The sequence below is a fragment of the Lobosporangium transversale genome, assembly GCF_002105155.1.
Source record: "Lobosporangium transversale strain NRRL 3116 chromosome Unknown BCR41scaffold_23, whole genome shotgun sequence".
NCBI classification, from domain to species: domain Eukaryota; kingdom Fungi; phylum Mortierellomycota; class Mortierellomycetes; order Mortierellales; family Mortierellaceae; genus Lobosporangium; species Lobosporangium transversale.
The window spans coordinates 492,548-516,933 of record NW_019029001.1 but is presented as its reverse complement, the minus strand read 5'-3'; the positions used below and the strand labels follow the sequence as shown (position 1 = coordinate 516,933).

The 24,386-nt window shown below is 43.5% G+C and overlaps 3 protein-coding genes and 1 non-coding gene across 4 annotated transcripts; 2 read left to right on the top strand and 2 right to left on the bottom strand.

Annotated features, from left to right (window-relative positions):
- Positions 1-143: 143 nt before the first annotated feature.
- BCR41DRAFT_422933 (phosphatase 2C-like domain-containing protein) lies at positions 144-2,971 on the top strand (the record flags this gene model as incomplete). Its single annotated transcript, XM_022030221.1, has 9 exons — positions 144-246; positions 684-692; positions 824-898; positions 1,021-1,152; positions 1,291-1,367; positions 1,515-1,599; positions 1,707-1,847; positions 1,945-2,010; positions 2,122-2,971. The coding sequence occupies 9 exons, from the start codon at positions 144-146 to the stop codon at positions 2,652-2,654; spliced, it is 1,221 nt and encodes a 406-aa protein (XP_021880505.1). The 3' UTR covers positions 2,655-2,971.
- Positions 2,972-3,154: 183 nt separating this feature from the next.
- On the top strand, positions 3,155-5,219 carry BCR41DRAFT_355732 (alcohol acetyltransferase-domain-containing protein). The gene has a single exon (XM_022024526.1). The coding sequence runs from the start codon at positions 3,212-3,214 to the stop codon at positions 4,856-4,858; it is 1,647 nt and encodes a 548-aa protein (XP_021880504.1). The 5' UTR covers positions 3,155-3,211; the 3' UTR covers positions 4,859-5,219.
- An 8,205-nt stretch (positions 5,220-13,424) lies between these two features.
- On the bottom strand, positions 13,425-13,497 carry BCR41DRAFT_t84. The gene has a single exon. It is a non-coding gene; the product is annotated as a tRNA-Ile (tRNA).
- A 5,761-nt stretch (positions 13,498-19,258) lies between these two features.
- On the bottom strand, positions 19,259-20,923 carry BCR41DRAFT_422931 (hypothetical protein; the record flags this gene model as incomplete). The annotated part of the gene is made up of 1 exon (XM_022030220.1): positions 19,259-20,923. One exon carries the CDS (start codon positions 20,921-20,923, stop codon positions 19,259-19,261), a length of 1,665 nt encoding a protein of 554 aa, XP_021880503.1.
- Between the last annotated feature and the right edge of the window lie 3,463 nt (positions 20,924-24,386).

The following is a 24,386-nucleotide window of genomic DNA, read 5'->3' as shown; positions in this document are numbered from 1 at the left end:
CGCATGTTTCCTTACTTCATCTCTTTCACTTGACTTTGTAATCTACATTCCATTTTTTATCAACAACAACGGCAAAAAAATTTTTTTTTACTGCAGCTAAATTTCAACTAACATAAAACTTAACCAGCCCAAGGAATACGATCATGGGTCAAACTCTTTCAACACCGATCACTGAGAAGCACTCGACCTCGGGTCAGGACAAGCGCTTCGCCTATGGCGCCTCTGCTATGCAAGGATGGCGAATCAGTATCAACCACATAATTGTGTCTATTTCATTCATCTTTACTTTTTTTTTTTGCATGATGGACGGGATAATGCCTTGTCCTGTCGTTATTTTATTTTTTTATTTTATTTTATTTTTTTTGCAAAGAACACATAAGAGGTCTATCTTATTTTGCAATCCTAATCAATGATGCTCGGACGCGTGGCCTAGGGCTTTATCGCTCCACCTCTGATGTTATTACCGCTATTACTTTTGCTATTACTGCTGTTATTGCTATTGCTATTGCCTTTTTTTTTTTTTTTTTTTTGCTGTTGTTAATTTATTTGCTATTACCGTTTATGCTATCGCCTCTCAAATACGCCAATCTACGCTCGTCGCGTACTATAATATCCTTGACTCTTTGCCACCTATGCTTTTCTATCTTTTTTTTTCTCGTTTTTCTTACTCTATTTACTAATAGCTATGGAAGGTATGGATTGGACGACTACTGTACATGCAAGGCGTGATCACATTTCTCCTGTCTCGTATCCCTCTCCTAACCAATCTGTTATTTTTATTTTTCCCTCTCACTCTGAAAAAAAAAAAAAAAAAAAAAAAAAGATGCGCATACGACCCTACTCGAAGTAGAGAATGCTGAAGGAGTTGCCTTCTTTGCAGTTTATGACGGCCATGGAGGTATATCTCACCAGACTAAGAAAGTGAATTTATAAATCATATATATCATGGATAGCAGTCTTTCAGCTATACTGACTCGACAACCATTATGGATTTATGGACGCATTTCGATCAATCCTTAGGTCCTAACGTTGCCAAGTTTAGTGGCGAAGGACTGCACAAGAAAATTGTTGGAGACAAAGCGTTTGCCAAGGGGGATTACGTGGCGGCAATTAAGAATGGATTCTTGGAGATGGATAGAGCCCTTCGTTATGGTATGTGCTATTATGTCAAAAAGCGTTTATATTTGGGCATGTTGCAAATATGAATAGCATACCAGTTGTTAAGGCAGACTTTTGAAGAATCATGGAGCTGGGGTCTCTAACATCGCTCATTTATACTTCATTTACCAGATCCTGAGTATGGCGGAGACTCGTCTGGATGCACGGCCATCACCGCAACATTCACTGATAAAAATGTTCTCTATGTGGTAAGCATTGCCTCTTTTATTTCCCTCTCAATCGTGACCGAATAATGACGTGATCGATATGGATGCAGACTGGACATGTCAAGTGCGGCTATTGCTTGGAAAAATGATCACTTTTGTGTATTAATTGATCGTGTGTTCATCATTTAGGGCAATGCTGGTGATTCTCGTGCTGTACTCGGAACTGATGGAGCAGCCATTGCTTTATCTCACGATCACAAGCCTGTCAATAAAGGTACGGCCTAAATGAAACATCGAACAATTTTAGGAATATTTCAAATCCAAATTGTCCCTACAAATTCCTTTCTTGTCTCTTATTAACAACGTAATTTGTGCTAATAGAGGAGTCAAGGCGTATTGTTGCTGCAGGAGGGTTTGTAGAGTATGGCCGAGTTAACGGCAGTCTTGCCTTGTCTCGTGCCTTGGGCGACTTTGAGTTTAAGACGAATGCTACGCTCGGACCAGATGATCAAATTGTGACAGGTATGTCTCCTATTCAATATATTAGTGCCATACACCATGAGACGATGAGGCATTTTTAAATACTCAACTGACGACATCCCTGGTCCTTAAAAAAAAGCAAACCCCGTGATTGTGGAGCATAAGCTGACAGATGACGACGAATTCTTGATCCTGGCTTGCGATGGTGAGTGCAGTTGGACACTGGACTGAACGCTTACTTTGATAGTAATTTTTGCATCATGGTAAATAGCTGTCGAAACATAACATTCTTTTATCACATGATATCGTAATATAGGGATTTGGGATTGCATGACATCTCAGGAGGTAGTGACATTTGTCCGTAAGGGAATTGCTGACAATATCCCCTTAGATAAATTGTGTGAAATGACAATGGATAACTGCTTGGCATCAGACACCGGTATGGCTGGAGTTGGCTGCGATAACATGACCATGGTAATTGTGGCATTTTTAAACGGACGAACGTTGGAGGATTGGTATGAACATATTGCAAGACGCGTAGCAGTACGTCTAGGACCCGCGGATTCGAAACTCCGTCCTAATGGCGATGAGGATCCGGAGACATTCAAAGAAACGCTGGCAGAATACGAAAGACAAGAAGTGCTGTCTACCAATGCCGATGGAACACCCAAAGCTAATGATGTTCAAGAGTTACCTGAATCCGAGTCTGTCACTGAGACCAAGGAAGCCAAGGAAACTATGGATATAAATGAATTGAAGGAAGCAAATGAACTCAAAGAAAGCAATGAGCCGAAAGTGGAGGAAAAACAGGAGACAATGGAGCCATCACCAGTCAAGCCGGGCAAATAAGAGGCTATTGCTTAGTACTGTATAGCGTGGTGGTGTGCCCAACCAAGTCTATCCTTTTTTTTATTTTTATTTCTCTTGCAGATTCTCCAAGCCTTTTCATCGCTCTCCACACTTTCCTTCTCTCTTTATTGTTTCGTTTTTCATACTTCATTCTTGTTCCCTTCCTTTTCTTTCCTTTTCTTATGCTATTTATACACTCTTACAATTCATACGGTCAGCATCGGCCTTTCTTTTCCAGGTGGACAATTGCTGCATTAAAGGAAAAATATAAAGAAAATCGAGGGCTGCAAGGCTGATCTGAGCTCAGTTGAACATGTATAGTTTGTCAATTTTGGTCAGGCTCCATGGACGCAAAAAAAAGAGAAAAAATGGGATGTCCGATCACTTTCACATTGTCAGAAGTACTATTCAACTCCGCAGTTGCCGGAGCTTTATTATCTGTGCAACGATCGCTTCGTCTTAAAAAAGACCATCGTGATACATGTACTTGGTATCGCTTCTCTTCCTTCTATCCTTCTATCACCTATACACACCTTCATTGTTTACCATTATCTCTAATGGCTCTTCCCTTTGTTCGTAAACTCGCCAACCTCGATCGATACAGCCTCGCAAGAGCCAATGCTGGGATCTACTTTAATGTCGTCGTTGGCACACGACTCCGACTGCAATCAGACCCAAATTCCTCGGCTACCGCGCCATTAAAAATACCAACAGAAACCGCCCAGTGGGTTGAGTTGTTGGCTGGGCCTTTGACTTGGTTAATTCAGAAGCATCCAACTTTGTCTGTGGTAGTAGGAGATCATCTCGGTGGTGAACCCAAGTTTTTACGCATGCCTACGGTTGACATTACTCGAATCATTCGGGTGACATCCATTCAGCATCGGAACGACATCACACAGGTCCTCGAGCGAGAGCATTCGTTACCTTTTGATTTGCTTGACACTCAAGTTCCGTTGTGGCGTATAATAGTGGTGCATGTTCAGGCCGATGATACATTTTTCTTGCTACATGTTTACTTGCATGTGATTGGCGATGGACGCTCTGGCATGGGACTCACACAGCAGTTAGTTGAACGGCTGAATCTTCAAGTACAAGAGCAAGCACAAACCCAAGTTAAGACACCATTATCAACTGTAGTGGTTGCACCCACTGCTCCATTACCTCCACCTCTGGAGGAACGTGTCCGTTGTAGTCCAGGTGTGATAACTTTGGCTAAGGCCTTCACGACAGGGCTTTTGCTCCCGGCATCTGTCAAGAAGGCTATCGAACCGAAATACTGGGGTGGTGAATGTGATGCCACACTTGAAGGTCCTGTCATTACCCAGATGGCTATCTGGTATCTGACCAGAGAAGAAACTAAGCAATTGATACAAGTTGCAAAGACTCGCAAGACCACCGTTCAATCTATCCTTTACAGTGCATCTTGTTTTGCGATGAAGGCAGTTTATCTATCTCATTTAGAAAACGAACATGAACCAAAGACTAGTAAAGACAAGATAGTGTTTGCAACCCCAGTCTCTCTTCGTCCACTCCTCTCCCCTCCAATTTCTGCCGAAGTTCAAGGCAATTTCGTCTCAGAGATCATGACCAAGGGTATTCATGTGAAATTGGATACAGAATTCTGGGATCTGACCAATGCGTACCGCGATCAGGTCGTCAAGGCTACATCCACCAAAAAGGGTGTCCAGGATCTTTTGGAACATACAGGTCTATTGGAGTATCTTCCTAATCATCCAGGTGGATGGGAAGATTTTGTGCGTGATTACACTGTCAAAGAGCTACATGGTCGACTGGCAACTATCAAACTATCTAATCTTGGCAAAGGATGGGATCAATCCACCTCTGCACCAGCATCGATATCTAAAGAATCATCATCGCCAGAATCCACTTCAGCCTCTTCTACAGTAGTGTACAAAATTGAAGATGCAGTATTTTCACAGTCGAGCTGCATTACCTGCTCTGCAGTCACGCTCAATGCCGCCACAGCAAATGGTGTTTTGTCCATGACATGCGTCTGGCATAAACAGACTTTCAAGGACCGTGAGCAAGTAGAATTGTTCATGAAGGAATTCAAGCGCATGGTGCTGCAAGCCATCGAACCAGAGAGAAAAGAATATCTCTTCCGAGACGCCCTTCTTTCTTCTGCTATTACTTCTGCAGGCGCTAATGCATCAGCTTCCAGCGTTGATAGTTGCAACAAGTAAAAAAAACTCTTTTCTTTCTTTTCCTATAACTCTAATTGTAATCCCATTAATTTAGTTAACAGATCTATTCTTTTCGTGGATGGATATCTAATGCTGATTTATTTCAATAAAGAAAATTTCTGTAGATTTTCAAAACGTAAATCTTGGAATCTTCACCTACCCATCAACATTTTAAGGCTGTTTTTAAGAGAAAAATCTCATTTTCTACCTTTACGTCTGTCTTACCATTTAATTCAATGCCATCGAAAACTTGACAGTAGATAAATAGATCAGCTAGATACACGCTCCTTGGTGGAGTCTCCTCTCCCTAGCATTGTATTCATCACCAAGCTCAAAACCTTCAGTAACATTACATGCGCCACATGAGTCCAACGTCTGAACACAGCCTTTTTTTTTTTTTTTTTTTTTTTGATAACAAGGACCCGCAGGGTCATGGGATCCATTTTCTACACTATGAAGAAGATGCTCCAGAAACTATAGTCAATAAACAGTTATTAGTGCACAAACGGCTAGAGCCGCTGAATCCATGATTTCATGAACCCTGACCACCGTGGTTAGTACTCAAAGCCCATATTTCCGACGTGGCCTGTTGCGCAACGCGACAAATTATCCACTATCCATAGTCATCAAAAACTTCATCCCACCTAGTCGCTCTATCACGTCCAGTTTAGTTTTCCTAAGTAGTTGTCCCGAACTCGAAAGGATGAAGTTATTTGCATTGCCCTCGTACACACTGCTTCCCCCGTGCAAATATTTTTTTATTTATTTGCACGGGGTCTTTATTTCATCTACAAGCAGCAACGTGTATCCTACAGATTATATGATTTTAGCTTTTTATTTCGAAGGAAATAAGCGAAGGTGAGTCTAGAGTAGAGAGGAGTCTGGAGTTATTACTGTTGGAACTTGCAGCGCCGTGGGGGCTGCGATACTCATCGCGCTCTGTTGCATATTCCACAGTATGCAATATTATGATAGAAAAAAAATTAGGGTAAAAAACACTAATGCGCTAAAAAGGTTAGCAGTAGAAATTAGTGGCAATAACCCGCCACACATAGACGTGATAAATCTTTGACATGAAGTTTTTAGAACAAACTTGTGTCATCCTACAGATAGATTCGTAGTTACCTGGTATAAGTCCCTCTATCAGAAAATGAATAAATACCCCATGGGTGTGTGGACCTATATCTTATTCTCACATACTTTTCTACTGCTTACTATCTATCTACAAAATATTTTTCAGGCTCTATTCCGCTCTACAGTCACCCGAAAGAAAGTCTATTATTTTTATTTTGAGTCTCTAACAAACATCTCATTTGTGACATACAAAAATACTTCACCAACCAAGATGGAAATTTGCGCTTTTATTAATGAGGCCAATGTGGATAATTACTGAAGTTTGTGGGCAGTACATGCTGAGGGAAAATGGCAAGAAATAGGATTGAAGACAGTGCTTCTCTTCATAACCATTTCAAAATTTTATTTTTTTGACCAAACTTTCTATCAGGTGATTGTACAATATGAAGCTAGTCCCTAGACGCAGTGAGCATCTACATGTGCTGCTGAGTATGCGACACTACGTGCTAAAGACGACCCAAGGCAAGTTTTGCCTATTATTGATGAAAAATCAGCCCTGATTGAACATGATAACAAACTTGGAATGTAATGAGACAAAACTAAGGATCTTTATCAACGTAACAGAAAAGAGTATTTATGTCTCTTTTCTATCACTATTAGTCACGGTTATGCTATTAAAGTATTTTAGCTATTTAGATATAGGGATATAGGTAATTGTGGCAAGATTGGCTTTGAGTGCGAACTGTCACCAACTATCAAAAGATAAGTAATCTCTCGGGTTACAAGCGGGTGAGAGGATAGACATTCCACAAAATAAACTGAAGTCTACCCATTGTATTTTGGTGAATTTGATAAATAAAATTTAGTACCGAGGGCGCTTGAGCTCTTAATAAAGAAGGACAGAGATAAAGATATAGAAGAAAGAGAAAAGAAAGAGAGTAGCAACACGGCACGCTATGCATCGTAGCAAAGAATATGTTTGTATATCTACCGAAACAAACTACATATTAGAGGTCCCTAATTACTAAAATCATCGCTATGTGCTTAATAGCATACGGAAACACTAGAGATGTATGCACGCGCTAAATGAAAGAAAGCATCAGGGAACCATCCACAACCTATAAGAATACGACCAACAAAGGTGCAAGGTAAAGCGGCATATAGATAAATCGTTTGTAATTCTTTATTTAGTCCCAGAATCGCATAAAGAATATCAACATCTATTCTGGGCTACGTACGACCTCGATAAGATAAATATTCTAGTCAATATTACAGTGATCGAAGCTGGAAGCGAAGCAGCAGCGATTTTTGAGAACAAGCACGTGCGGGTTAAATTTTTCAGTATGCTGCTTCATTTTTCCAGCGTGCTGATTCATTTTTCCAGCATGCTTGTTAAAATAAGGTTTCAGCCTGTTGACCAAGTGCTCTGCCATCCATACACTGCTACCTCAGACATCATTCATCATTTATTCTTGCATCAATAAAAGATTGATTACACACAGCTACAGAATGGAGAATGCACATTCAAACACATTGGTAGTATATCAGCCTTGTATAGCCCGTTTCATTTGGTCAGGATACCTTATATTTTTTAAATTGATTGAATAGACTCCAGCGAAAATTGAATTGTATTGAATAGCAACTCTAAATCTGATGTCGTTCGCTACTTGCAAGCTTGGCTCGCTGTCCTCTATTTGCACGTCGAGCGGCGGAAGAGGTTAGTGGCTTTGACGTTGAATAACTGTTATGCGTCATCATGTTTTGCTTCCGCTTCCGCTTCCGCTTCCGCTTCCTTGCCTTCACTCTTAGCTCTCACGCAACGCAATCAAACATGATGATCGTCAAATTCACAGAGTTCCATCAAGTAAGTAGTAAACATTATCTTTTTTTATCATTTAGCCGCGCTTCCTAATTATCTGTGAGTAATCTCTGGTTTCTTACAATGAATAGACGCGGACTTTTTCGATCCAATGAGAACATCGCAGCTTCCTTCTCCCTTTTCTTTTCTTTTCTTTGACCTCGAAGGTCGTTACAAGGAGATGCCAGATGTTCTGCTGATTCGAACCGGCCACTGTACTAGTGGGGAAGCTTTTGAACAGGCCTTTGGTCTTGTGCAAAAGTTTCAGCCCCCCGGTAATTAAGAGTCTGTCAAGCATCTGAATCTTTCTTTTTCTTTTTTTTTATTCTTTTCTTTGACCTTGAAGGTCGTTACAAGGAGACACCAGATGTTCTGCTGATTCGAACTGGCCACTACCCATAGTGGGGAAAGCTTTGAGCAGGTCTTTGGCCTTGTTCAAAAATTTCAGCCCCCCGGTTTTAAAAAGATTCTGTCAAGCATCTGAGTCTTTTTTATTTTTTTTTTATTCTTTCATTCTGACCTTGGAGGTCGTTATGAGGAGACGCCAGACATCCCACTGATTCGTTAACTGCCCACTATTTATAGTGATGGAAACTCCTGGTCTTTGACCTGGTTTCAGCAACCCAGTCGTATCGAATCTCAAGGATACTGGCTCTTTTCTTTTTCTTTCTTTTTTTTTTTCTATTTTTTTTTTCCCCTCCAAGACATGGTTCCGCCTTGGTTCTTGCTATCTCCTGCCAGCTCGCCAGGTCTGATCACAAGTTGCCGTCTGTTCTCCGTCGCGGAAAATGGATAATATGATTATTTTTTTGCATGGTATTACAAACGCAAGGCCTTTTTCAAATACAACATGCAACTCGACATCGAGACCAATTTTAACCATCATATATACTCTGAAGTAATATTAGGCCAACCAAGATTTTACCCATTCGCACACTCGGATTCTTAGCAGCTGTCGGGCCGCGGTTTTTGTCGAGGCGTGGATGAGGATATCGTGGGCAAGATTCTCAACGATGTTTATATTTCGTTGGAATAACAAAAAGCATCAAGCATTAAACTCGAATAGCACAACAAGGATCGTTAGAGAATAAAGGTGCATACAATAATATTGTGTATAAATATCAATAGTTAAGCCGGACTAGGCTCTGCTATTTGTGTCAACTACTGTAGTTGTGAGATACACTATCATGCAAAACTGATTCAATAATTCATTTCCATGTGCATTTCTTTTTTTCATTCCTAGAAACCGTATATGCATACACCACTCATACTTTGGTTTAATAAAGCTCCCGTCTTCTTCTACGACATAGTGATGCGTTGTGACATTAGCTTGTCTCATTTGAATAGCTAATGACTTTTTTGTTCATGCAGGTCATTGAATCAGTTTCACATGTGCCCATTCGGTGGCCAAAGATCTTTATACTTTTGTGAGCCATAACCTTACATCAATAGATAGTATTCCAACCATGGGCATCACTGACAGCTTGGAGTCTCTTATGGATACCTATGATGAGTTTGCGGCAGAAGTCCACTGGGATCCTGTAGCATTCAACCGATATTCGCTCCCATAGTTCATCACAGCTCTTAGCTCGCTCCGGATACCTAGAGAGCCGCCTATCCAATTCTGCCCACATGTGTTCAATAGGGTTGAGGTCAGGGGATTGTGCTGGCCACTCTAGAAGTGTACCTTCCTCTTCTGTCAGATGTACTGACTCCAAATACTTCCTAACAATCTGCAAAAGTCAAGGTAGTGTTCTAGGGGGATCTAAGGGTGCAATAAAGGTATCTTTTATTCAGGGGGAACTATGCTACAGAACTAGATAGAAAGTAGACCTATTTATACTAGTTAATATCCTGTTGCAAGGAATGCTCTAGAAATATGGGCGAAATACTATGTTGCACAAAATTATTATAGTGATTTCGCTTGCATCCTTCCCGTCATGAAGAAACCTATTATCTTGTTTTTCTTGAAGCCTCAAAGACGGCAAGTGTCACGAACAGCAAGCAATGTCTAGCTCATGAATTGATGAATGACTTTTGTCTGATTCGAATCTGAAAAAGATCACGTGTGCTTGATTAATTTGTTCCGCTCATTTCCTTCACTCATTCCTCCATGCATAGTTTGCCTGTCAAGCCAAGTCGCGTCTCCTAGTTTTCTAGCTCCGTGAATAGCTCCAAGGATTCTGGAAGAGCTATAAACCAATAACCAAGACTTATAGTGCCAAGGAACCTGGAAATAAGATTGCACCAGATATCTTCCTCGGATCCTGTGTATTAAGTTAACTCAACACTTGGAGTTCCGCATATGGTAAAAGTCCTTAGGAAATATTTGAGTAAGCTTTATTTAGAGTTCTTGAAGCGCGTCTCCGCTTCAGTCAAACAAGTATAAATATGATAGATTTGTAACATAGTAAACCTCAGTCTGCAATAAGACTATTCTTGAATCTCCTAAGTTCATTCTTGTTCCTAAATCACTTACCTTCTCTTGCACTCGTCCTGTCAGTCCTTGACAAATGAGTTATCTCTAACACTTCTCAAAAAAAAAATAAAAATAAAAAACATTAGGTCGCTCAAGGATGGCTTATACCATGTGCCATGCCTTGGACACATCATTAATCTGGCAGTTCAGGCGATTTTGGACCCAAGTGGTTTGAATGACTTGGCTCCTGAAAATGACAGTCTCTACGTGAACAACAATGAGTGTGAGGATGCGGTTGGGTTAACGCTTGTAACGCTGAGTACATTACAGAAACTCAGAAAAGGCATTGTTAAGATCAGGTCAGTATTACTATATAATCTTGACTGCAAATGTAAACTTGAATCATGAAACTTAACTATAAAATACCTTTTATATCGACTTATACATAGAGCTTCGCCACAAAGAATTGACAAGTTTGGCCAGGTCTGCGCTATCCTGAAATGCCCAAACCTTGAACTGAAAAGGGATAACTGCACACGTTGGAACTCTACTTTCATCATGGTGGATAGGGCAATAACGTTAAGGCTACCCTACCAGAGCATGTGCCAGAACGAACCGTTTTTATCGGCCTTCTCCCTGAAAGACGAAGAATGGGGATACCTGAAGAAGCTCCATATTTTGCTTAGCCAGTTTAATGATATCACAGCGACGGTGTCTTCTAGCCTGGGATACCCGACAATCAACAGAGCCATGTCTGCTTACAACAACATGATCGACCACCTAGAAGATTATATTGAAAAAGAAGAGGATCCTCCACTAAAAAACGCAGCAGGTCAAGGGTTAAAGAAGCTTTTGCGTTATTATTCTAAAACTGATTCCTCAGCGGTCTATGCCGTCGCCACTGCTATGGACCCGAGGATGCGGTTTGACTGGTGGGAAGCTAACGAATGGGGTGAATATATTCAAAGCAGCCAAGACATGGTAACGAAGGTCTGGGAAGATGAATATAAGGGCAAAGAAGGCCCAAGTCAGCTTCCAGCTGAAGAAGAAGTGGAGATGAGACGCTATGGTATCAAGAAAAAAGGTGGAGAGCTTGAATTATACGTTCGAGAAGGAAGTTCTCTAGTTGCTAGTAAACATGAGCCTCCAGAGTTAGTGTACTGGCGATCACAAAAGGAGCGCTTGCCCAATTTGGCGAATATGGCAAAGGACTATCTTGCAGTCCCTGTGACATCAACCCCGGCAGAAAGATGCTTTTCGCAAGCTAAGTTCTTCCTGCCACCTGAAAGAAATAGCCTTAGCCCTACGACGATCCAGCGCTTGGTCATCCTGGACTCTTGGATGAATGTTCTCCCATAAATTAGTTGCTATAGTTCTGTATACATTCGTTATAAGTGATAAGTCAAAATTTAAATATATTTCCAACATTTGAACGTTAGTCGAATGTACCGTGGCGCATCAAATTGTGTAAGCCCATTCTAACCTGTCAAGTTTTTTATTCAAAAAGCCGATATAGTCGTATTAAATAGTGCATAGATACATTCGATGCGCTTAAAAAATCGGTTTCGATGCATTCGGTAAATCGGCTTCGATACATTCGGTAAACGGTTTCGATACATTCGGTAAACGGTTTCGATACATTCGATGCATTCGATATAATCATACGACCCATGCTACACATTAAGGGTATCATTCAACACATTCGATTCATTCGATTCGATACAGGAATGGAGCATTCAATTTCGGTACAAACTTACCCTGAGCCGAAACCGAATCGAATGCATTCAATCCCATTCAATTTCGGTTGTATCGAATCGATTAGGAGCACTGGGAGTGTTTAGAAAGAGTAACGTAGGCTCCTAGAAGAGTGTAGGTGAAGAGTATCTACTCAAGTGTGTGGGAGATAATTTGAAAAAAATTCAGCAAAGGTGCGTAAAATAAGTGATGGTTATATAATTGTCCAAATGACATTAAATACTTTTGTCAATGAAAAACCATGGTGAATGAGACTAGAGATATTTTAAACTGAACCAGTCCACGTATCATTGGCATACTTGTTTACTCTGATAAAAATAAAAGTGCAAGCAACCATCGCTATTATTCTAATCAAGACGGAAAACATGAGCGTGGAACATTTGGACAAATTTGGAAGCCACTGTATATGGGTTTTTACTATAGCTAAGGTTTTTACCCTTTTTATTTAACGAAGATCCCTGGATCATAATAAAGACACCTTTCTTTCGTTCTCGCTACTTATTATGACCCTGGCATATTTCAATAACAGAAAAGAATATTTATGTCTCTTTTCTATCACTATTAGTCACGGTTATGCTATTAAAGTATTTTAGCCACTTAGATATAGAGATATAGGTGATTGTGGCACGATCGGCTTTGAGTGCGAACTGTCACCAACTATCAAAAGACAAGTAATATCGGGTAAGAGGATAGATATTCCACAAAATAAGCTGAGGTCTACCCATTGTATTTTGATGAATTTGATAAACAAAATAGTACCGAGGGCGCTTGAGTTCTTAATAAAGGACGACAGAGATAAGGACATCTAAGAGGAAAGAAAGAGACTAGTAACATGGCGCGCTATGCATCATAGCAATGAGTATGGTAGTATGATTGGTTGTACATCTACCGGCACAAACTACACGTTAGAGATTCCTAATAACTGAATTCATCGTTGTGTGCTTAATAGTGTACGGAAATACCTAAGATGTATGCACGCGTTTAATGAAAGAAAGCATCGGGGAACCATAACAATGCAACCAACAAAAGTGCAAAGTAAAGCTGCATAGTATATTTCAACTATAGATAAATCATTTGTAATTCTGTATTTAGTCCCAGTCGCATAAAGAATGCCAACATCTACTCTGAGCTACATACGAACTTGATAAGATATTCTGGTCAGTATTTGATGCTTAGGCAGCGGCTCTAGATCTAAGCCTGTGTCGTGGAAGGCTTCCTGGTTATGGTGTATAGGGCTGAAATAAAGACCCCGTACAAATAAAAAAAAAGACCCCCGTGCAAATAATTTTTTTTTATTTGCACGGGGGGAGCGATGTAAATAAGGTGTGTACGGGGCAGTGCAAATATCTTTTTTCTAAGTAAAAATTTAAAAAAACTTCAGTACGTATGCAAAGTACATCAGTACGAGTCACTGATTTTCTCTCCTCGGAAATAAAATGTAATTAAATCCTCCATTAAAATGCTCACTGCAGGGATCGAACCTGCGACCTTCGCGTTATTAGCACGACGCTCTACCGACTAAGCTAAACGAGCCTCCGATGGAGGTTTTTATTTCTGGAGCCGGGTCGTTCCTACGATTCACGCCGGTATTCTCCCACGTGACTTTCTACTCTAGTTCATATTCTATACTACGAAAAAAAGCGCCATGGGCATGAGCTGAAAAATGACTATCGTGGAAATATTGTGGAAGGCCACCGACCGAACCTAATGTAGTACCGCCGAGTGGATCCATGAAAGAAAGGGTATAGGGAATAGTGTACAAGGGGGAGAGGTGAAAATAAAATAATAAAAATAATAAAAATAATAAAATAATAAAAAATAAAAATAAAAATAAAAAATAAAATATAAAAATATAAAAAGGCGAAGCAAATAAGGAAAAGGGAGAAGACCAAGACGCCACCAAAAGGGAGAAAAGGGAAAAAGGAAAGAAAAAAAGATCAACTTGAAAATGACATCTTCCTCCGTTCATCACCATCATTTCCGCCATGTCCTCATTTCCTCCTCGTCTCTTCTCATCTCATCTCCATCTCCATCTCCATGTTCCTTATTTTCCTGAAATCTTTTTATAGGCAATGTTTGCCAAGCCTGCGCCTGGACCAATCAGAATGATGCATGAGCACACCATCTGATCAACTGGAAGAATGAGTCAGAGGCGAGCCTGTGAATGGCGATGGCAGCATGAGACGGAAAAACACATAAATTGCAGCTCCATCTCTGCTCCATTCCTCATTCCTCAACTCATTGCAACCTTTGCCTTTTCGCTTCAAGTTTCCTGTCTGCACCTTCCTCCACCTCCACCACAACTATAACAACAACCATGTCTGCCTCTCTTCGTCGTAGTGTTAGCTTCGGAGGTGCCTCCGTCAAGTGTAGGGAGCCTTCTCCTGAGTCAGTTAGCTCTGACACGACCAGTGCCGGTGCGGAGTCTTCCCTGCCTGTTGTTGGGTCTTTTGCTTCCTCGTCTTCTGGTGCTGCCACCAGACACTCCTCGCCTGCTCTATCGCAGGTGAAGAGTGAAGAGACTTTGCCTCTGTGGCATACGGATTCATCCAACCTCTCTGCGATTGAGATCCCTGATGAGATCTCCTCTGCCGGTGCTGATGAGACCTTTATTTTGCTGTCCCCGAGTCCTCAGGTGCCCGCAAGTCAACGTTTCTTTCCTCCCGCTGCCTCGTCGGATAGGGGTAACCCACCTCTGTCCCGCAAGCGATCCTCGGAGTCGCTTGAAGAGTCTGTTGACTCAGATGAGGAAGACAAGCTCCATTCCGTACTGGTGTCGGAGCTTGCGGACCTCTACCGGTACACGTCGAGGGCCCGTCGGATCCTCCATTACAGGGAGGTCTCCGAGGAAAGTAGGAATTACTACCTTGGGCTTCTCTCTAGGTATGAGAAGTCCGAGGATGCGATCCATCAGACTCTGCGGCAACTTGAGTCTGATATCAAATTCCGGGAGTTCTGTCGGACAGCGCGTAAAGTGTGTCGCCGTAGCTAGTACATTTGCACTGAGACAGAAATAAAGAAAAAAATTAAACAGCAAAAAAAAGATCTGAAACCTTAAAAAAATGAACTGAAAAAAATTCACACGCTTGTCCTCTTTTTTAAAAAAGAGAGGGTGTGAATTCTCTGTTTGCAACTTCTTCCTGACCAACTTCTCTTTCTTCTTCCATCACCTCGTCCTCCATCTCTGCTCCTTCTATCGCTGGTCTGTTCATCGCTGCTGCTACTGTCGCAATATTCATTATCCCTCCAAAGATTAGCTCCTCTCCTTCCACTCGGATGTGTGGTGGATAGTTCCATTCCTGCAGAAACTTTTGAACATTGTTGTCATCATTGTCCTCATCCTCACTGTCGTCGTCAGCAACCTCTCCACTCTTCTGTCGCTCTCGCTCGACCTGATCCTTATAGTGCGCTCTTTCCCACTCCAGTTTGATGCGGTATCGCAGCGCTGCTATGGCTTTAGCCTTGAGGACGCCTTCTGGCACTGTTTCCTTGTCTCCCAACTTGCAGTAAGTCTTGAAAATCACTTGCGTGACAGTTGCATGTATATGAATGACAACTGCAGGCAGCGACTTGACCTCGGGCCAGCATAGTTGGTCTTGTGCAGCATTATCACGAAGATCTAGCTCAGGCACTAATTCCTTTATCCATCCTCGACATGCGTTCCACAACTCTAGCACTTCTGGACAGTCATGAAAGGCATGCCCTCGAGACTCAAAGGCTGCTGGTGCTCCATCTGTTCCACATCGTCGACAATCTGGAGAGACCGGGGTGTTGTACTTGTACTTGCTCTTGATTCCATTCGTCTGGTAGACATGGTGTGCAACCAGGTACAGGTGGTGTCGCTCATTTGTATATCTGTGTTTGCTGTGCAACCGATCAGAGAAAAAGCGATCCCACTGTTTGTCAGGAATAGGAGTGTGCTGGATATTCGGCCATGGTTTGCGGTCCATGAACCTGATGTGCTTGTAGATTGGCGGGCGAAGGTAAATGCTACGAGAGACAGGCTTAGCTATCCAAGCTTTCAGCGCATTGCATTCAATATACTTACGAGCCTTCTTGACCGTGAATAGAGCCATGGGGACATCTTTGCCAAAGACTGTCGTCAGTCCTCGAGCTTGAGCAAGTGCAGGAGGCACACGATCAGCAGGAGTGACCTTTCTTTTGACGTCCAGCTGTGCAAAAGCCTTGACAGCCTCAAAGACCGAGGTTCTTGCGCGTTGGATTTCAGTTCTATGGCGGATGTCAGTCGAGGCAAGAGGAGGAGCTTCCAAAAATTGTTCTGTCTGTTGGACAGAGGTCTTTCTGTAGTACGATTGGGCCATGTCTGTGAATATAGGTTTCCATCGTGCATCCTGTAGCTGCCATCGAGCCATCCATTTAGCCATGAGTGCCTGACACTGGGTCCTAGGGTCAATTAGGTTCCAGCCTCCCTTGTTCTTGGGTCGGCGATACCATGCCAGCGAGACTCGAGAAACTTGATCATTCCACAAAATCTTCTTTGTCAACCTGTCAATCGACTTGAAGAAGTTTGGAGAAAAGGAGTAGAAAGGAGCAACGTGCCAAAGCTTGGAAAGAAAGTAAGTGTTGGCAACCGTCACTCGTCCTTGAAAGGAGAGACGTCGAAAGCGCCAGGTGCTAACCGTCGTCTGCATTGTTTGTAGGAGAGCTCGCTCAATGACTGGCAAGTCGCGACCTTTAGCTTGGATAACCACGCCGAGATGAACAAAAGGTTCATTAAAGGGACGAGCAATGAAGCCATTAAGGTGGATCACCATCGTAGCATTCGCCGTGAACGGGATCAGAGCCGTCTTTTGTCTGTTCACCTTGGCACCAGACGCATACTCATGCAGCTCGATAGCACGCAACACATGCTGTTCGTCTCCTGGAGCAACACCAAGCGTCGTATCATCAGCAAAAGCAGCCACTTTAAAAGGAATACCAACAGTAGGAATGCCCGTCGCGTGATGCTCATAGTACAGAAGAAAAGGTTCCAAGACAAAGTTGAACAGGAGCGGAGCCAGAGGATCACCTTGACGCAAGCCTCTGCGCGCCTGATACGGATTCGATTGGTTTCTGTTCATGACAATGGTGGCAGAGAGATCAGAGTAGCAGCTTCGCACCCAGGAACGAATGCGAGGGCCAAAGCCAAAGGCCTCTAGGACTCGATGCATATATGACCACTCGACACGATCGTACGCTTTTTCTTGATCAAGGGAGAGGATAGCAGCATCTCCTTTATCTCCAGACTGAAGAGAGAGAGCCACTAGTTCTAGCAACCTGACATTGTCATGACCTTGTCGTCCTGGAATAAAGCCAGTTTGCCATTCACCTATAACCTGTTTAGCTGCAGGATTGATGCGATTAGTCAGAGCCTTGGTGAAGATCTTGTAATCACATTGAGTCAGAGAGATGGGACGATAGTTTTGCATCAGTTCATTGTCACCCTTCTTGAAGATCAACGTTGTCAAGGCTTTCCGGTGAGAGACTGGGAGGTCACCACCTTCGACATCAACACTGTTAACGACTTCGAGCAATATAGGAGCCAATTCTCTCTTGAAGGTCTTGTAGAATTCGTAAGGAAGACCATCGGAACCAGGCGAGGATCTATCAGCCATCGAGTCTATAGAGGCTTCAATCTCCTGAAGAGAGATATCAGCATCAAGACTAGTGGTGAGAGCGGGAGGAATCCTGTCGGTGATTTCAGCCAACAAGAGATCCTGGGCGGCCTCGTCAGTGTGTCCAGAGGTGTATAGCTTCTCGTAGAAGGAGCGTGCTATTTCCTCCATTCCTTGTTGCAGAGTTGTGCGGTTGCCGGAACTGTCCTTGAGCGACAAGATAGAGCGCTTTGCATAGCCTTTCTTGAGCTTTTTGGTAAATTGCGGCGAGGCTCGTTCACCTTCTTCAATCCATTCGATCTTGGACAGAGTGATGTCTCGTTCCATACGATACGCTTCATGTTTCCGTAGTTGCTCCCTCGCTTCGAAAAGATTGCTTATGGCGTCAGGGTCGTTTGGCTGGTTATCAAGGGCAAGATCAGCCTCTTTCAGAGTCTTTTGGAGGTCGATTCTTTCCCTAGTGTCATTGAAGCGCTTCTTTTTGCGATATCGTAGTCCTGCAAACAAGCACTTTTTCTTACAGTCATCCCAAAACTCTCCAGCGGACTGAAAAAGAGTAGGATGAGAGGCGCGTTTCCTCAGACAGCGAGATATAAGGGAGCGGATCTCGGTTTGGAAAGCAGGGTCGCGTAAGATTCGAGTGTCAAGGATGAGGACTGGCTTTGTGATCACTGCCGGATTCCGTGCTGCTGCTGCTGTTGGCTCATCATCATCGTCGTTACCAGTAGGCAGGGCAGGCATGGGTCGAGGCGGAGGGTTTGGACGTTTGGAGGTGTTTATCACAACTTCAACGATCCTGTGATCAGTCTTGATAATCGGCATAGTAGAGACCTTGTAACTAGAAACAGTGGGCAAGAGAGCATGAGAGACCATAATATAGTCAATCCTTGTCATGGTGCACCATCTAAGTCTCGAAACATGAGTGAAGTGGGTCTCGACAATATCTCCAGCGGGATCTCTAGAAGGAGGAGGGGCAACATCGATCACACCTAGTCTTGTAAAGAGTGGACCAAGGCGAGGCCAGCGGGTGGCTCTAACATCGTTGGTGGGAGGGTTGCGGTCTAGTGTAGTGCTGGTGACAGAGTTGAAGTCACCAAGGGCAACGAGAGGGTAGTCATCTTGCGTAAGGAGTTCATCAGGAAATTCTTCAATAAACTCTGAAAGGGAGACATCCGAAACATATGAACTCGGGACATAAATGTTGATCATGCGAAGACGTTCATCCATGTTGTCATCGACATACAGATCGATCGCTAAAATACGTCCATTGAGAAAGTCTTGTTTTAGAGTGTAGAAGAGACGAGGGTTGTTGATGAGGATCGCACAATGCTTTGTAAACACTGCTTTTCCTGCACCCCATTCTCTTGTCCACTGATTATTTTTGACTGTTGTCCATTGCGGATGCTGGGTATCTGTTTCCTGCAAAGCAATGACATCGTATGGCTGAGTCTTGAGCCATTGGAAGAGCGTCCTTCGTTTTTCTTGGTTGAAAATTGAACAGACGTTGAGTGTGCATACTTTTAGATTTTCAAAATCAATCATTGATTAAAAAAATAGTGAAAGCATACGGTTCTTGTGAGGGGAGCAAGGCACGCAAAGAAAGTTTGAGTCTTTTTTTTTTTTTTTTTTTTTTTTTTTTTTAAAGACTGAGTGACTTCCTGGCCCGCTCCCCAGGGCAATTATCTAGCATCGTTGTTCTTTGCAGTAGGTGTTCTCGAAGGTCGCGAGGCCTTCGAGACGGTGAGAGGGTCAACGAAGGTCCGCTTCAGCCTTGACGAGACCGCTGATACTGCTTTGCCAGAGACTTGGCGAGGCTTGGTTGGCGTCAGTACTGTTTCTGATCCTTCTTCTTGCATGGTATCCATCTCAGAGTCCTCAACAATGGGGATAGCCGAGGGGACAGGGAGGGGAGGAGCAGGGGAGGAGGAAGAGGAGGAGGAGGAGGAGGAGGAGTCAAGATGTTCTTCTATGGTCTTTTCGGTAGTCAAGTCCATTTCTTCGTCTCTAACAATGGCATCAGTTGAGGAGACGGAAAGAGGCTCCGGCAGCGGCGCCGTCTCAGCTGCACTAGGTGCCTCTGGAGACTGATCCACAGACGCATGTGTGTCTGCAGGACCTGAGGTGGCACCTTGTGTTGAGGAAGAAGAAGAAGCGGCAGCATCAGCTACCTTGATCTCTTCTATCAAAACAGTTGGCTCCTGTTGTGTGGGACCGGAAGATACGGGGGCGGGGACAGAGGTGCTCTCCTTGGTGTTGAGTTTGCGAGCGGTAATCTTCTTCCTTGGGACATCACTTTCCGATGCCGAAGTTGAGCCTGTGCTCCGCGAAGAAGTCCTCTTTGCTGCCTTTTTCCTCTTGGTGGAGGTGACAGTTGTCCATTCCTCCTTGTCGGAGGATGGGGTGTCCTTATTGACCTTGGGACCCTTGGTAGCCTTGGGAGCTTGAGGGACCGCAGGAGGGGCCCTTGCGGGCGCGTTCGCAGGCAAGAACGCGCGAGCCATAATGACTCTTTTAGGGGCCGAGAGGAGATCGAACTCGGGTGGTTGGGGGCAGGACTGCTTGACGTGGTTCTCCTCACCACACTTGTAGCAGTACTGGGGCCCATACCAGTGGAAAAGCGTGTTAATACCCTCAGCTTGGGCCACGCGGGGGATAAGGAGGTCTCGAGGGGAGTCCCCAGAGAGCTCTAACACAAATTCGAAGGAAGGGAGCAAAAGAGTCTCCGATCCCTTGACGTAATGGAACTTGGTGTGGATTACACGGCCAAATTTACCAAAGATATTTTTGATATACTCCAGACGATCCTCCGGAGTAGAGAGGGTGATTCGGTCAACCCGAATCCTGAGTCGGCTTCCTGTGGAATGGACCGTATGGTATGCTCTGACAGGAGCAGGATTGCAGGGGAGAGGAGGAGACGCAATGGCCTCGTCCACCTCTTTTTGTGTCCTCACGAGAACCACTACGACCCCTGGGACAACAGGGTCAAGACCAACTGCCTTGGGGAAAGCCAGGCGAATGGCCTCCACCACGTCAGAGACGAGGTGGGTCTTCCTGTCATACTTGACAGCGAAGGTGGTGGGAGCGTGGTGTGGGGTGAAAAACACAGAGTGCTCCTCAACCTCTGTGCTGAACGCACGGACAACTGCGTTCTTACGAAGTGCATTCCAACTGGTCTGCACTTCTTTCTTGGATAAGCTTTTGCGGGCCATCTCCGCAAAGCTCAGGGACTGCTTAATTTTATTGTTTTTTACTACATCCCCTGCCTGAGCCAGGGGATCGTGTCCCTCATCTACCTCATTCGAGGAAGACGGAGGGGGAGATGGCGGTGGAAGTCGATCCGCCATTAGATGAAGGGGAAGGGGGAGATAAAAGTAAGAGAATAGGCCTATCCGTTGGACTGACCGTTGCGAATTGGCTGAGTAAATTAAGTATTTCTTTATTTGCAAAAGGCAACCACAATTTTATTAAAAAATTTATGGTAGGAAGGAAAGGTGCTCTGGCTCTACCGACTAAGCTAAGCGAGCTTTCGATGGAGTAGTGAAAAAATCACTGTCTTAAGAACCGGGGGGTTATACTGAGATGCCCTTAAAAACCGCAACGAGACGCAAATACATAGAACACACTGAAGTGTTGTACCAAGATAAAGGTCTTTATTAGTTTATGATACATATAATACTATACAAGTAACTAGTACTGAGATGAATGAGGTTGCATACTTGAAGTGTTGTACCAAGATAAAGGTAAGGAACACTTCAGGGACGGAGAGTCCACTATTTATTATAGCGGGGAGGATCGGGTGGCTGAGCTCACGTCCAGGCAGGACGGGGTGGGTTTGAGGGTACCACTATAGGTATACCTCTGGTCCTACCTACCATGACGTCACTTGTTATAGGACGTGAGCTTAAGTTGCCTCGATTTAGGACAGTAGATTTTTTCTGGATTCATTTAGTTTCTGAAATTCATAACGATACTTCACGTGACTTCACTTTGTTCATATTCTATACCAGTGCTTCCTATTCGAACTGAAATTTTGTCAATTGATATTTATTTTTTTAATCTGAAACATCATAATTGACTAGCCCAATGGCTGAGTAGTATACTCGTCAGGGCACCCTCCTTTATTTGCGACCCCAGTAATGGGGCAACCCATTTATAGAGCTAACATCAAAATAAATCCTACATGACCTCGTGGGTCCTTGTTATCAAAAAAAAAAAAAAAAAAATCGTCAGGGCACCCTCCTGTCTAGCCCAGGGGCCGGGTTCGAGTCCTGGTTAAGGCACATAAAGTGAAGCAAACATGTGCCAGGTCAGGGATTTGCTTGAGTTTTTATACTTTCTCTCCGAGACAGCCTAGTGTTCTCCCGCTAAGGCTAAGATCGTGGGTGCACTACCCTAAGTCGCCTGGCTGGCCACATGTCTTAGGTATATATTCCACCCCCAGCCGAACCAGCGGTACATCTGGCAGCACATCCCCCCCATCCACCCACTTGACTAGGACAGCGATGATCACAAAGTTTGACGGAGTCCAAAGTAGAAATTTCAGACCAATCCCGCAAGATTTGGGTCCACATGCCAGTGGATTTGATCGAATAGAAAAAATTAAAAAGTCGTCCTTAGCTAGAGTCGGCACGCCAGCCTCCGCGGCTTTTCACGGGCGCAACAGGCCACATCGGAAGGATGGACTTCGAGTACCGATCACGGTGTACATTGGTAGAGAAAAACATGGATACGAATTGGCTCTTCACAGCCATCCCGTGCGAACTTTGAGAGTTTCGCTTGTTTCATAGTTGAGGGCGATATCATTACTTTAGAGCGAGATTATGAAATAAAATTCCTCACCTCTGTGGGTTCTTGTTAACAGGAAAAAAAAAAAAAAGAAAAAGAAAAAACATCATAATTGACAAAATTTCAGTTCGAATAGGAGCACTGTTCTATACTACGAAAAAAAAAGCGCCATGTGCATGAGCAGAAAAATGACTATCGTAGAAATATTGTGGAAGGCCACCGACCGAACCAAACCCATTTATAGAGCTAACATCTAAATAAATCCTACATGACCTCGTGGGTCCTTGTTATCAAAAAAAAAAAAAAAAAAAAAGACCCTGAGGGTCTTTGTTATCAAAAAAAAATAAAATAAAATAAAATAAAATAAAATAAAATAAAATAAAATAAAATAAAATAAAATAAAATATAAAAAAAGGCGAAGCAAATAAGGAAAAGGGAAAGACAAGACGCCACCAAAAGAGACAGGAAAGAAAAAAAGGAAAAAAGAAAAAAAGATCAACTTGAAAATGACATCTTCCTCCGCTCATCACCATCATTTCCATCATGTCCTCATTTCCTCCTCATCTTATCTCATCTCACCTCATCTCCATCCCCATCTCTCACATGTTCCATATTTTCCTGAAATCTTTTTATAGGCAATGTTTGCCAAGCCTGCACCTGGACCAATCAGAATGATGCATGAGCACACCATCTAATCAGCTGGAAGAATGTCAGAGACGAGCGTGTGAATGGCGATGGCAGCATGAGAAGGAAAAACATATAAATTGCAGCTCCATCTCTGCTCCATTCCTCATTCCTCAACTCATTGCAACCTTTGCCTTTTCGCTTCCAAGTTTCCTGTCTGCACCTTCCTCCACCTCCACCACAACTATAACAACAACCATGTCTGCCTCTCTTCGTCGTAGTGTTAGCTTCGAAGGTGTCTCTGTCAAGTCCAGGGAGCCTTCTCCTGAGTCAGTTAGCTCTGACACGACCGGTGCCGGTGCGGAGTCTTCCCTGCCTGTTGTTGGGTCTTTTGATTCCTCGTTTTCTGGTACTGCCACCAGACACTCCTCGCCTCCTCTAGCGCAGGTGGGGAGTGAAGAGACTTTGCCTCTGTGGCATACGGATGCATCCAACCTCTCTGCGCTGGAGATCCCTGATGAGATCTCCACCAGCGGTGCTGATGAGACCTTTATTTTGCTGTCCCCAAGTCCTGAGGTGCCCGCAAGTCAACGTTTCTTTCCCCCCGCTGCCTCGTCAGATAGGGGTAAACCACCCCTGTCCCGCAAGCGATCCTCGGAGTCGCTTGATGAGTCTCTTGACTCAGAGGAGGTGCGCGAGCTCCATTCCGTACTGGCGATGGAGCTTGCGGACCTCCACCGGTACGCGACGAGGACCCGTCGGATCCTCCATGGCAGGGAGATCTCCGTGGAAAGCAGGAACCACTTCCTTGAGCTTCTCCGTGGGTATGAGAAGTGCATGGAGGAGATCCATCGGACTCTGCGGCACTTTGAGTCTGGTGGCAATTTCCGGGAGTTCTGTCGGACAGCGCGTAAAATGTGTCGCCGTAGCTAGTACATTTGCACTGAGACAGAAATAAAGCAAAAAAAAGATGACTGAAACCTTAAAAAAATGAACTGAGAAAAGTTCACACGCTGAAATGAGTGTTGCATTGTGGCAGGACGGCTATGCGGCTGCGGCCGATTGTTGAACACAGGTATTTTTGTAACATCAGAAATAGGCGACCCATTTATCTATTGATCCTTGTCGTAAATGACGCCTATTCATTTACCTAAATATGTATTTCCTTTCAATTTATTTATTTCCTATCATCCTATTTTCTACCATTTTTAAATAGTATTTAAGTAGCTTTTTCCTTCACTGCAAAAACGGCATCTCTCTTCTTATTATCGATGCCCTTTTGCAGGTGAGTTTATCTTCATTATTCTCATTATGAATTCTCAGAAAATTAGCAGTTATTAAAGATCTCTCTTCTTATTATCGATGCCCTTTTGCAGCATCCTCAAAATCATTCAAAGC